The sequence below is a fragment of the Epinephelus fuscoguttatus genome, linkage group LG6, assembly GCF_011397635.1.
Source record: "Epinephelus fuscoguttatus linkage group LG6, E.fuscoguttatus.final_Chr_v1".
Lineage (NCBI taxonomy): Eukaryota > Metazoa > Chordata > Actinopteri > Perciformes > Serranidae > Epinephelus > Epinephelus fuscoguttatus.
This window is the reverse complement of record NC_064757.1, coordinates 26,758,240-26,772,167: the sequence shown is the minus strand read 5'-3', so window position 1 is coordinate 26,772,167 and position 13,928 is coordinate 26,758,240. Positions and strand designations below refer to the sequence as shown.

Genomic DNA, 13,928 nt, shown 5'->3' with positions numbered 1-13,928 from the left:
GGTTGGAAATGCAGGCTCCTTCGATTAAGATTGATATGAGCATTATGACTAATCAAATGAGCCTTTTTCTCGTCTTACTGTGGGAGAATCATTTTCACCCATTATGAGAATGCAGCAAAGTAGCTTTTAGCTACTTTACACTGTATGAACTGTGGCTAGTAAAGACAGTTAATCATTTAGCAAGTTGTTTTTTTTTTTCTTGTCACAGGTGAAAAGGAAATGACTTGCATAAGGTGGCCAGTGGGATGTTCATGTTGTTTACTGGACGTGCAGACAATTGTATTCACATTAGCCATGACAACTTGATAAAGAATGGCTTCCTGTGGGACGGCTTTAGAAACGTCCCCAACCCCCCTGGTAGCTGAGAAATGTTTAATGTAGCTTAAAGCTTTGTATCACAAGTACTGTCTTTTTTTAACACCAAATTTAATGATTTCCTGTTGCTCTATGCAGTAAATCAAATTCTATATCAACAATGTCCAGTCTCCGAACCAGTGCTTTGACTTTTCTGCTGGTGCTGACACTTTTCTTTATGTTTGAGTTACAGACTGAGGCTCCGACAGAGGAGGGGGGTCCTCTAAATCTTTTAAACGCCACATTAATGTTTTATGAACAGAGAAGATCATCTAACATTGCAATGTTCTGAGGAAAAATCCAAAATGCCCTGATTACAAAACTCAAGTCGTTCATTTCTTTGCACTCTGAATGAAAACCCTGCTTCAAAAATAGATGAGGATAGAGAGAGTGAAAAACATTCCAGTTAGATGGAGAAGATTTTCAGAACAACGGGTGTGGGTTCAATTTTAATTTGAAAAAGTGCTGCCCTTTAAGCATGAAGTTTTTTTCTTTAATGTGTTTACATTATGTCAGTGCGTTCATCAGAATGACAAAGTCTGATTTAGTTATTCTCATCACACTCATGCAGTCAAGTGTTTCACACACCCTTTAGGCATTTGCTTCATGCTGACTTTAGCACTATACAACATCATTACTGTGAATCGCAGCGAGTTCCACTGTGTCACAATAGATCAATTGAAAAGACGACAAATCTTCTAAATATATTTTCAGTCAGTCTAATCCATTGAAGCTTTAATTAAGAACTTGAGAAGATAGATCATTTTATTATCATTTTTATACACATCCAATTCTGCATTAGCAGCCCTCGTAATTAATCTTCACTGCAACTGAAGCATTTTCACCAGTTTTTGTATCACACCAATGCAAGCCAATATTTTGAGGAAAAGGGTGACATGATAATATATATATATATATATATATATATATATATATATATATATATATATATATATATATATATATACACACACACACACACACACAGACACAGACACACACACACACCTGCAGGGAGAATGCAGAATGCATACAAGCTGGAAATAAATCCCCCCCTTTGTCCTTTATGCCACCATTTCCTTTGTTCGTGAATTGGTTTACTGATTTGTTGCAAATGGAAAAGGTCTCTTGTCATTCTCTAAACTAACACCACAACATCCCATGTGTGTTTTCTCAACTCTGTCTATAAAGTATCACAGCAATCAATATTGTACAAAAGCAGCACTTGCAATGCCTGCCCAGTAAGCAAAAGAGTAACTAGCATACGTCTGATGTAATGTATGTCACTGAGCACAGGGTCATGTGTTTGGAAATGCTAAAAGTCAGCAAATGAAAAACCACCATTCATTGCCTCTGTGACTTGGTCATGTGTGGTGCTGTCCATGGTGCTGAATCTCATCAGCTTTTACAGTACATGTGTGGTGCTGGAGCCTATTCCAGCTGACAATGGGTGAGAGGCAGGGTACACGCTGGACAGCTCCCCAGACTATCACAGCCCCCCCCCCCCCCCAAGAATCCCTCTTGCTGTAAGGCGACAATGCTAACCACTGCATCACTATGCCGATTTCTGATTAATCAATTATTTATTATTTTGTATGACAGCTTGATTTGTTTGACCAACAGTCCAAAACCAAAAGGGATACAATTTGTGATGACATAAAACAGAGAAAATATGCAAATTCTTGCATTTAAGAAGTTGGAACCAAACAATGTTTGGCTTTTATTTATTTTGTTTGTTTGTTTTCTAGATAAATGACTCAAACCAACTGCTACCAATTTTAATAAATTGGCAGAGTAGTATCAGAGTAGATGTTAATTATAGCTCACAATGAATTACAAAGATTTTTAGTCTTGATTTCATGCTGAATTTTGCAGCTGTCTCAAGCTGTTCTCATAAAGTTTCATACGGTTTCATATAAGAAGTATTGCAAATTTGCACACGTAATTATAAGCCTGTAATTTGTGCATAACCAACATATTTGGGACGCCTGCAATAACGTGACCCATGTGTTGATGGGAGTAAACGAGGAAGGGATCCCGAATGGTCCAGTAACGAGGGAAGGTTGGGGTTGTGAATTGGTCACAAAACCCAGGACTATCCACCAGGAAGTTCCACACGAGACCAGTGTTTAGAACTGTGTGAACTTTGACTGACTTTGGGTCAGTTTAAGGTACATCCTTACCATGTTTCTTTTCCTAAATCTAACCACTGTATCCCTGGAGCCTATCCCAGCCGACATTGGGTGAGAGGCGGGGTACACCCTGGATAGGCCACCAGACTATCGCAGGGTTAACATATAGAGACAGACAACCATTCATGCTCAGCTACAGACTACATTTAGACTGGTTTATACTTGAAAGTCACAGATAACAGTTAATTGGTTTATATTATATACTAAAACAGGTTTTTGTGAGATAGATATTTGGCAATCATATTATATATATGGGTTATTTTGTGTGTCAAAGTTAAAAGGTAATAACAATGGTATATTTAGAAAAGTCTTAGGTATGGTATATATAGAGTAACTATACACTGACAACTGATTTTCATTATTTATAAATATTACTTTCTTTCTGTATGTCTGCTTGTTTGTATGTTCTTTTTTTTGTACGTATTTCGAAATAAATATCAATATCAATTCGTGGGTCACTAATTCATAGGATATCATATGATGTCATAGATGCCGCATGGACTGTCAAAACTATTAAGTTTTCTACCTGCACACCTTCTGAGGAGGGAGGGGATTTTTTCCTGTCTTTCTTTTTTTATCCATGAGTGTGGCAGTGTGTGCGTAAATGCAGCTGTGTGCCCTGTGTGTCAGGACTAAGCTGAGATGAAAAATAAGCTGAGACAACTATTGAGTTCCCTCCCTCCTGTGGTCTCCCCTGTTCTGCCTTTCCTCACACCCCCCACCTTTCCATAGACTGTTATCCAATTAGGTGATTCTCATTGCTTTAATCAATGGAGACATGAACGAGCACACACTGACATGCATACAGACACCACACACACACAACTCCAAGTAATGCCTGGCCCGGTTACTATGGAGATGGGGGTAAGGGTGTAGGGAGTGAAATGTGAATATAAGTGACAGGAGCAGATCCACAATTAAGTACCATGCAGGAGGGAGACGGAGAGGGAGGGAGTGTGATTTAATCCAAGCCCCTTCACACACTCCTGAGACAATTTTGTACACACACGCACGCACACACACGCACACACACACACACACACACACACACACACACACACATGACCCTCAGGGCAGAGAACTCAGTACATTCATTTGGATAACACATTTAAATAGATAATTCTCTTTAAAATCTAGTTGGACGGCTCTATTGTACTATGGTCTGCATTGTTAGAGATATGCTTATTGCGATGTGCCATTTTTTATAACTCATTCCAGTATAATGGTTCTATTGCTTCATGGCTAAGAGGATTTTTTTATTTATTTATTTTTTTTTAAACAGAGGGCAGTCGTAATGTAGTGCTGAAGAGATGCAGGCTAGACAAAGAGCTTGGGACTCTCCGGCATCCTCTTTGAATTGTTGTCCTCTTGATTTGAAACTAGACATGATCCTCTAATAATCATGTGTCTCTTGTCTCTTTGTGCCACATTACCACTGTAGTAGCCTATATCTAGGATTAAGCAAGACAGTCTGTACAAGAATCACGCAGATAGTGAATATGTGACTAAGTACAGGACTTGGTGAGGTTCACAGATGAGCCAGGGGGCCAGGTTTTTCATGTAAGATGTATTAAAAACAGAAGGTTATGGTGAAAGAAACAAATTCTAATTAAATTAATGAACCAAAGTGTGAGAGACCCACAAAAATATGAGCTTTATACTGAGAAAAAATATATACAGAGAGAGAAAGGTGGACCTGGGTTAATATTTCCACCAAGCTTCAGATATCCAGTAAATGTCCATTTATGTCGAAATTAGGGCTGTCCTCTAATAATTGAGAAGGTGAAGGACGAACCCAAGGTGATATGTAAACTCATCTTCATTGGTCGACTATAAACATGACGTATCATCTGAAACATGTCAGTAGCTACATGCCCATTAGCCACTTAGCACAATCATTACTGCTTTGCCGACAGCGTCATTAACAGGCAGCTCGCTCAGTGTGTGACGTGCACTTGTAGATAAAATATAGACCTATATTAATGAAGGTTCATTAGTACGGTTTTGTATTTCTCTGTAATGTAGCACAGTGTTAACAATGTTACTGATGCTATTCTTTTTCACACCTTCAATTCAAATCATTGTGTTGCCCCACCCAAAATATATAATTTAATAATTCAATAAATCAATATCATAAACATGTGGGCGACTAGTCAACTAATGATCCTAAATGGCGACTATTGGTCGACTACAAAAATTCTTAATCAGGGAAAGCCCTAGAAGTAATCTTTGTAATTTCAGTGATTTTTATTGTCTTGCTATTGTATGCAGCTACAAGCTTGCACTTCTGCCAGTGTTCACTGAAGCACCTGCCTGTCATCGCAGTCCTGGACTGTGGTAGCAGAAGACGCTGTTGAAAACTCTTTTTTGGGGAAACATACTTGCGAGTAGGCCACTATCAGGGCAGTTACCGCATGGTTGTGTGAAAGCAGCTTTATGTACATTGAATTATAATGCATTACCTTTTGTAGGTATGTAAGTATGATCAGTGAATGAGAACAGCCCATCACACAACAGCTGAAGGGTCTTCATGTGGTGCTTGATTTATTTGGATTCATGTTACTTAATTAGTCAGGTTTCTATGCAGCATTATTACATTATCATTTATATTTCCAGCTTGATGATCTCCGACTCATCCCACCACTGAACGGCACCTACTGAGCTCTGCTTTAAACAGAATGTGTCTAGGAGACCGTCTCAAGTGCTGATTGCATAATGAGCTTCTACCTCAGTAAATCTGGTGCTAATTACATGTAGATTGCCAGCACAAACTGAATCAAAGACAAGGTACAAATTAGCCCCATACGCTTTTATGTACGTAAACCCAGCCTTTAGAGACGACATGCAGTTCGTGTCATTTAAGTGAAAGGACATTTATGATTTTTCTATGTACACTTTCAACACTGACTGTAGTATATTGCATGCCTCTTGGGCAGAATCTAAGCTAATTAAAGGTAACTGTAACATCTGTTATTATTTCATAATTTATAACTACTTGATGTAATTTCAACCAACACACACACAGAGGGAGAAGTGGCAGTGACCTTGTACTGTAAGATCAGAGAGTTTAATTCTCTGCCTGATAAAGAAACAGCAAGGCTTAATAGTATTAACATTTTTAAATAATTAAAATATTTCAGACTGATGTAACCAATTGCTTTTTGTCTCCACTTAAAAGGCTGCCAAGCAAAGCACGTGGCACCACAATATATGAGAAAACAGACAGAGACAAAGACAATTGATCTGCTGGCCAGGTTACCAGTTAGCTCGACAAATACATAGATAGACAGGCAGATAGGGAGACAGGCAGATCAATTCATCAGCCAGCTAACGACACAAACAGACGGGCAAACAGAAAGACTGGCAGGCAGACTGGCAGGGAAATGAGTCAGGCAGTCTGTTCTGTACCAGGCAGACAGGAAGACAGGGAAGTATTCATCGTACCTCCCACAAATTTGGACAGACCAGCCAACAGACTGAGAGATTTGGAGGCCTGCAAGAGTTAATCAGTTTGCCGTTGAAAATGAGCTGGTTGAAGTCCCAAAAGATGAGTGAGTGGCATCTTATACGTCCGTAATAAATTCTGCGCTGCCAATAGATACTGTATGCTCTTGAGAAACCAACTTAGATACTCCTCGTGAGCTCTCTTTGACAGCCAGCGTTACTAGTGTGTCTGGCAGCTCCACGTTGTAACTGTGTCTGTATTTATGAATGTGATGTATGAGACTGCTGGGAAAGAATGTGCACAATCAGCAGAAAAGCATTCCCTTAACTGGAAAAAAAGTTTAAAACAAGAAGTTACAGAATACCCCAGCATCAGGATTACTTAAAATAAACTATAATGTAAGAGAGGCTAAAAATGCACGTACAGTACAGACAGCAACACATACTGCAAGATTCAGGAACATTCTGCTGGCTCACTCTGCTCAGTCAAGGAGCAAGTGTTCAAATGCTGCCTCCTGCTGTGTTGTCACATCACTCTTTACTCACTGTCTTCATTTCGCACAGTGCTGATATTTTAAATAAGACACTTGAGATGCAAGCTGCTCGCTGACCTCAAAATAAAGAAAGGAGGAACAAACACAGACATTTATCCCTCATGCACACAAAGCCCAGATAATAAAACTACTCAGGATGGCGCTTCAAAGAGTTACAGCCTGACTACCAAATAACATTGCAGAGCCCTTAGACCTTAGAGACACACAACGAGACATACATTACATGCACAAGGTCATCGAAGCCACTCTGAAAAGAGAGGCACTTACAGTTTGACCACCATTGTTTGCTACAGGCAGAGAGACTGATACCTGAGATGAGGAAATAAGCTCACATACAGTATGTCTTGTCTCTACCCTCCCCTTCACTCTTTCAGCCAAGGCTGATGTAATATTTCTTTTGTATGCATATGTGTGTGTGTGTGTGTGTGTGTGTGTGTGTGTGTGTGTTTATTTCAGTGTGTGCGCTGGTGTTGATAATGGGGCCTTTGTATTTGATTATCAGTTAATTAAATCATTGAAGGGAAACAAAGTTGTGGCATTTTTTTCATGTTGCCTATTTAAATCCATCAGTTTTGGTTTATCTGATATCAATAAGACAAATCTGCCAAGAGGTGAGAACAGTATACGATTAGAAAGTTTCACCAGATTTATTGCATTTAAGTGTAATAATCTTCTGATGAAAAGCTGTTTTAATCACATTAAATGTTTTTCTACCCTCTTTCTTTGTCTATCTTAATGATTCACTTTATTCTGTACTGAAAGACGGACTTGCATGCTCACCCTGCTACGACACAAATCAAGTTTTTGCTCCGGTTAAACAAATCAAAGGCTAGTCACTTATGAGTGTTTAGGTACTGTGCTTTGCTTGTCTGGTTGATTTAATGTGGTGCTAAATTATGCTTCAGTGTTGCACACATAAAAGGTCTCATTTTTGTGCACAGAAAAAAAATAGAGATGTCTACAGTATGCCACTGTCAAGAATAGATAGAGACAATATATCTTTTGATTTTGGTGTTGGTTTCCTGTTAATTGTATCAGTTTAACATAGAGTGGAAGAGAATTAAAAAATGAGCACATAAACAATGTGGAGCTTTATCAAACCAATAAGTAAGCACTGTGTTTGCCTGTACTTAATGCACTTGTATTTTGGTTAATATTCTTATTATGTAAAAAAAATAATTTGCTTGATCATTCCAAAAGGCAGACAGGCAGTCATTGTTGACGATCAGTTTATCATCCCAATTTACTGTGTGACAGCATACTAGCAGCTCCATGAGAAACTTGCACTCACTGCATTAAAGATATACAGTAGGACCCCTGTCACTGGTCCATGAGGGCAGTAGGGCTGGGTATCCTTTAAAACAGTTGTTCCCAACTGGTGGGTCCTGGTCCAATAATGGGTCCCAGGTCCCCTCTGAATGGAACTCCCGAATGTGATAAGTTTCTAAAAAACACACTTTATTGTGAGGTAAAGTGTATATCCAGCCCAGAGCTTTTACTTTGGCATGCCATTCCCTGCTGTAGAGTGAGTGACTAATGGTCAGATACTTAACAGAGATAGCAAACTAGCTTAATGTCATGGCCAAACGTGAGTATGGCGCTGAATACAATGAACTGTGTGGACCTTGAACCAGTACCCTTAAAATGATACCAATGCCAGTAGAGTACTTTATTTGATACCCATAATATGAATAAGGTGGGGAACTTTTTGGTAGCATCTTAGCACAATGAACTGCCAACTCCATCAAACACATGGGGTTCGACTTGACTACACTGCAGACTATGGGTTTTAGCTGTTGCTACAGACGTGTGAGCTTTGCACCTGGGACAGTTGTGAGAGTCCACCTGGCTACACAAAAACAAAGACAGGGCTAAGTGTTATAATCATACAGCTATTGGTTATTAAAGGGTTTAACAGCACATTTGAACATTTTTTGTGTCGTTTGAGTTTGTTGTGACCATTTATCAGCTCCCTGTTTGATATTAGCTATTGCTGCCTGTGTTAGTGCTTGCTAACCAGGCAGACACTGAACTGATCGTTCGCCGAGGCAGCTGCTCCGGAGATGGCAGCAACAGAAAGTTTGCCTATCAGGCAGGGAGTCGGGACAAGTTGGAATCAGACCCCCAGTGCAAAAAAAAGATGCAATTTGAGTATAATCTGACTGCAGACATTTTGATACTACTTGGCACAGGGTTATTTTGGATACCCAGCCCTGATGGGCAGTGGTTGTTCCAAACCCAGATAGCCTGATCTTAAGGCCAAATAAGCCAATTCCTGCTTGTAATACTGTGTCTTGAATTAATGCATCAATTAGGTGGTTCCTTTCAAACTATTGTGTGAATGTCTATGTTCTGTGAAAAAACATTTCTTTCTACACTGAAGATAAGTATGAGTCACCGCTGACAGTTCTGAAGAAACCATTACCATTTCTCAAAAAGAATCTAGAAGCGAATGTTTTTTGGGGGGGTTCTACCTACTTCACAAAGGCTTTTGGATGACTGTCAAACACAAAAACAAATGCCCTAATTAGCCACTCACACAATGCAGTTGAAAAGAATGGGTGTGACACATCCTCCGTGTTGTCAGATGAGTCATAAGCCATGCAGGCGATGCCAGTACCAGTGCTGTTCCCATCTCCTGCTGCATTTTGTAATTTGCAGTATTTCAGGTTTAAAATAGTTACAAAGACGAAGGTGCCATTGAAATTTGCTCGGTCATCGGGAGTAGTTTTCTTTTTGCTGTTTGCTGCTTTAAGATGAGTGGGAGGAAGTGAAAACTTGCACTTTTTATGACTCATCAGTAAACTTTTTATCATCTTTGACTACAAAACACATCACAATGACTCTACTGAGATTACAATGCCTTCTGATGATGAAAAAAGACCCCATTCAACATTTACTTTGAAATGTACACAAGCTTGTTTGAAGCAGGAACCCATTTGTTCTTCCACTTCTATTTTCTTTGAATTAAATCATTTAATAAAAGTTAAGAGTTGGGAGAAGTGTGGTAACTGGTGGTTTGTGTGTTGCCATTTCAACACACTGAAAACCAGATCTCTGTAATGCCAAAGTGCCACCCAGTCCCACCCACACTCATGTCCTCTCTCTGTCAGTCTAGTTTTAATTTCAGTTCCATGTTATCATAATTCCTCTAATGCCACATTTAACCTGCACACAGATAACAGTGTTGGTAGCAAGTAAGTCTGCTGCTAGAGTCCCAATAATAGAGAGCAAATAAACCATCAGATAAAGGTCTGATGAAGGCCCTGTGCTGAAACAAGCGAGCAAATTTCTATTATGATATGAGCCAAATAAAGGTGTGGGTATTTTGTTCTGCTCAGCTTGGAAATGCAACATGTGATACCTTTTCACATTTCTTTGGAAATATGCTCATTGGATTTTGTGTTTAGCACTACACTAAAATAACCTTGTTAAAGCACAACCTCCTTTACCAATGGAGTACTGCAGGAATGAGTCGTAAACCCCAGAAATAAGTTAGTATTTTAGCACTCCTGGCTCTCCCTTCTCAAAGTCAGTGGGTTTTTGATGCCTGAAATAAGTTCTGTGGTTAACACAAGCTCAAGAGATTTTCATGGGTCATTCTACGACATCAGGAAATACCCCATCCATGACTTTTAAGCCTTTAAGTGTCTTAGAAAAGGCGACTGTTTACAAGTGGCACAAGACACTACAGAACGTTATCATGCCAAACACAGCTTTACAGCTTTAATGTGGTGGTGACATTATGTCATGTGATTGTGGTGTAGTTTGTTTAAAGCCTAGCCTTAGCTCTTTACTTCTGCCGATTGCACCAACACCTAAAAATCATAAAAGTAAAGTATATTTTTGAAGATTTTCTTATTGAACAAAACATGCAAATATTATAAACTCTTGTTTGCTACAGAGTTTATTTTCTGCAATAGTTAAATCCAATAGAAGAATCCCTCAGGCTTTCTGTCGAGGGAATCAGGGCAATGCTAACATCCGGGCTAGCCTATACACGTCATCCCTGCACAGCTCTTTGACAAATAAAGCTGCTCTCACAACTGAAAACCGTAAACATCCAATAAACAACATACAATGAAAAAATGCTCTTAGGTATCCTTTGTATTGTGATGCTATGAAGCATCAGTCATAAATCATGTGACAGTATTTGTTATCTTTTTTTATAATTCAAATTTGTATTTATCTATTCATTCAAATCTGAGCAAACAGACAGTACTGTATACCATGTCACCATGTATATGGTGACTACTGCCCTGTCAGGCATGCATAATTAGGCTACAGTTGTCTGGGTGCGCAAAGGTGAAGTGCACTGGTCTTGTCATACAAAGTTTGATGGAGTGTCAACTGGACAGTATGGAGATATTTGCATCTTGAAAGCTGGACTACAAATGTGGATAGACAGGGAGAAACACACACAAGCCTAAGACGTGGTAAGATACGATATTCCTCACTATATGAAGTGACTGACAACAAGATCTGTATAATGGATTGTAAAGAAATTCGTCAGGTTTTTATTTTGTAGAAAATTAATCTGGATTCATAGCGTGATGGGATGACAGCACAACGATGTGTGTGGTATCATCTGAAAGCTCTGGTCCTGCGCTTTCATGTGATATGTGTGGTATTTCAGTGCGAGCCTGCATTCGCGAGTAATCCATCCAAGAGTAATGTGTGTGCAAAGCTGTATGAAAGCTCTGTTATACATTATTTTAGTGTAACTTTATCATTGTTTTTCGCTATGAGAACATTGGACTACCGACAAGTGCTTGGTCTTGTCGGAAAGCTACGGTTATGCTGTTTCACGTGGTATGTGTGCTTCTCACTATGATACACAATCGCGGAGAAAGTCCACAGAGAAGAACAGGTGTGAATTTGGAAGCACTTTGCATTGTTCGGGTCCATAGGGTTAAAGCTTTCAAATTCATTGCCGACCCTAACTAACATGTGTTCGTACAACACAATTTCTAACATAGACCCTTTCATTTTTCAAAATCCAAAGGTGATGTACTCTTTCAGAATTTGAGGATTGCTCGAGCAGCTGTGACAACCCCCACATTTATCATTGTCATATTTTAATATTTTTGGCAATTCTGTTTGGTCCCCCTTGGTGACTTTGGTACTGTCATGCCCAACCACTTCCCTGTGTGATCCACAACTTTTTCCCAAAACAGATTAACCAGTTTACATTACCAGATTGCATGTAGAAATATTCCTGTTTCCGTCTGACATTTCAAATTTAAATTATAAGCCAGCAGACCCACCCTGTACAACTTAGAAGTAAAGTAAAACCAAATTAATATTTCGTATTACATTTGCTCATTTAAATGCAGGAAGATAGCGGGTATGGACAGTCAATCTGATAAAATGTCATTTACTTGATAAATGTCTTCACTCTCCTGTTGATGTAAATTTAAAAAAACAAGGCTGCTGTAGTCTGTTGCACTGCAGACCTCATTCTTTAAAAATGTGTAACAAAACTGTTTTCATGTGTACTGTCTAATGCAGCACTCGAGGGTCTTTTGATGAATTAGTCAGATAAGGATATCAAATAAAAATAGTTGTATTAGAGCATTACTAAAAGGTTAATGACTTCATAATGTTTTGTTCCACGGGATTCTTTCAAATTAAACGCTCAATTTAGAATCAAGCCTGCTGGTTTTTCGTCGTGAATCAGCAGCTGCATTACATAACTTTTTAACAGGCTTGCATGTATATCCAAATCTATGTACACATGGATGAAAGTGAGTTGTGTGAAAAGTGTATCTACTATTTTACCACCATGTATCAACATCCCAGAGTGTATTTCCTGCCCAAACTACATTTGCATGAGATAAAATGGCTGTCAGCATCAACATAAGCCAAAACAAAAGGGAAGGGGAAAGAAATAAAACACTGCCCCATCCTCAGCTGACTGTGATGTAGGTCAACTCAGAGGGCATGCCAGCCATGCGTGAAAACCTAGGGAACATTAAAGACAGAAGCTGACTTTGTGCCAACTTTTTGATGCTGTGTTTTTACATGACTGATTTTTCTGTGCCTCACTGTTCTCAATTTATTGTAGAGGTCAACAAAAAATAGAGACAGGACAGCGAGAGAGCCTTATGCTCCTGAGACTGAGGTTCTGAAATCATACCAAAATCAAGATTTTTTTTTGGATGTACTGTGTTTTATACACAATAACATTTGTTTTTCATTTTTTGCCTTGGATCAATTGACATTTCGAAGAATCCTTGGATAAAAATACAGGAAATGCTAACAAATCTCAGTTTAAACAAGATTTGATCCAAAAGATTTGTTGCATCTTTGAGCAAAAGTGAAATTTGGAAGCTGTGAAAGCATGACTGTTGAAGAAAGACTTTTCAGTTCAGTCTGTTCCTGGACCAGAACATTTCTGGGGCAAAAAGGAACCATGCCAAGATGCGAATCGATGTCCTCTTTTTGTATATACTTCATGTCAACACAAAAACAACTTGAAAAATTTGACTTTGAAGCCGATGCACCTTTTAGGCCCTGTTGCTTGTGGGCACACATTTTGAACTTAACAAGGTAGTATTATCATCCTACCTTCTTGCACAGCCTGGAAGGGGTTGTTCCCATCAACGAATTCCACAGAGATGGTGATCTTCTCCGTCTCCAAGATCTCGTTGTTCAAATTGAGATCTGCCACAGCGAGGCGAAACACCTCATCATCTTTCCTTGCTGACTCATCAAAGATGGCACCTATTGACAAGAAAGGAAGCAGAGAGGAAGAGAGGAAATCATTACTCAGTATTAGAGGACTTCTGGAATGGAAACAAGAACAGAGACAGACGTATGATGTTGCTGAGGCCTCAGAAGTATGCAGCCCACAAAGGTGAATTCTTTACAGAACCTAGGACCAGGCTTAACCTCAAATTCTGCCCCAGATGATTTAGCTCCCCCACAACCTAAATGTGATTGTACCTTAAAGAGTTCATTTATCACCAAGAAATTGCTATACGGTTTAAGTGTAAAAAGCTGTTATTCATGTGCTCACCATTTTTGTTCCTATTGTACATTTTTGCAAAACGTGGATATGTTATATTTGTACATAATTTTGTAGCACACATGTTTAAACACAAAAATTACTAGGTTACGCTTTGGAAAATATCCTGCCACTTTTGGTGACACAAAAGCTTCTGGAAAATGATCCACTGTATTGGGGATAAACACCCAAGTTGAGTGCCACAAATGCCGCAGAGAAATGCCACAATGTGCCACTAAAAACACCCAAGTTCAGTGCCACAAACAATACTTGGAAATGCCATGATGTGCCGCTAAAAATACTCAGGTTAGGTGCCACAAACACCGGTGGAAATGTCACAGAGGGTTGCAAAAAAAAAAAAAAAAACAACCATGG

The 13,928-nt window shown here is 39.1% G+C and overlaps 1 protein-coding gene across 4 annotated transcripts in view; it reads right to left on the bottom strand.

The window, feature by feature from the left end:
• The window catches only part of grid2 (glutamate receptor, ionotropic, delta 2), a 713,868-nt gene that overhangs the window by 574,647 nt on the left and 125,293 nt on the right, over positions 1 to 13,928 (bottom strand). For all 4 annotated transcript variants that reach the window (XR_007449482.1, XM_049577883.1, XM_049577882.1 and 1 more), the window contains exon 2: positions 13,115 to 13,270. Coding sequence is in view for 3 of the 4 variants with exons in the window: in XM_049577883.1 (XP_049433840.1) it covers positions 13,115 to 13,270 (156 nt within the window). In the remaining variant the exon portion in view is untranslated. The remainder of the gene's footprint in view (positions 1 to 13,114; positions 13,271 to 13,928) is intronic.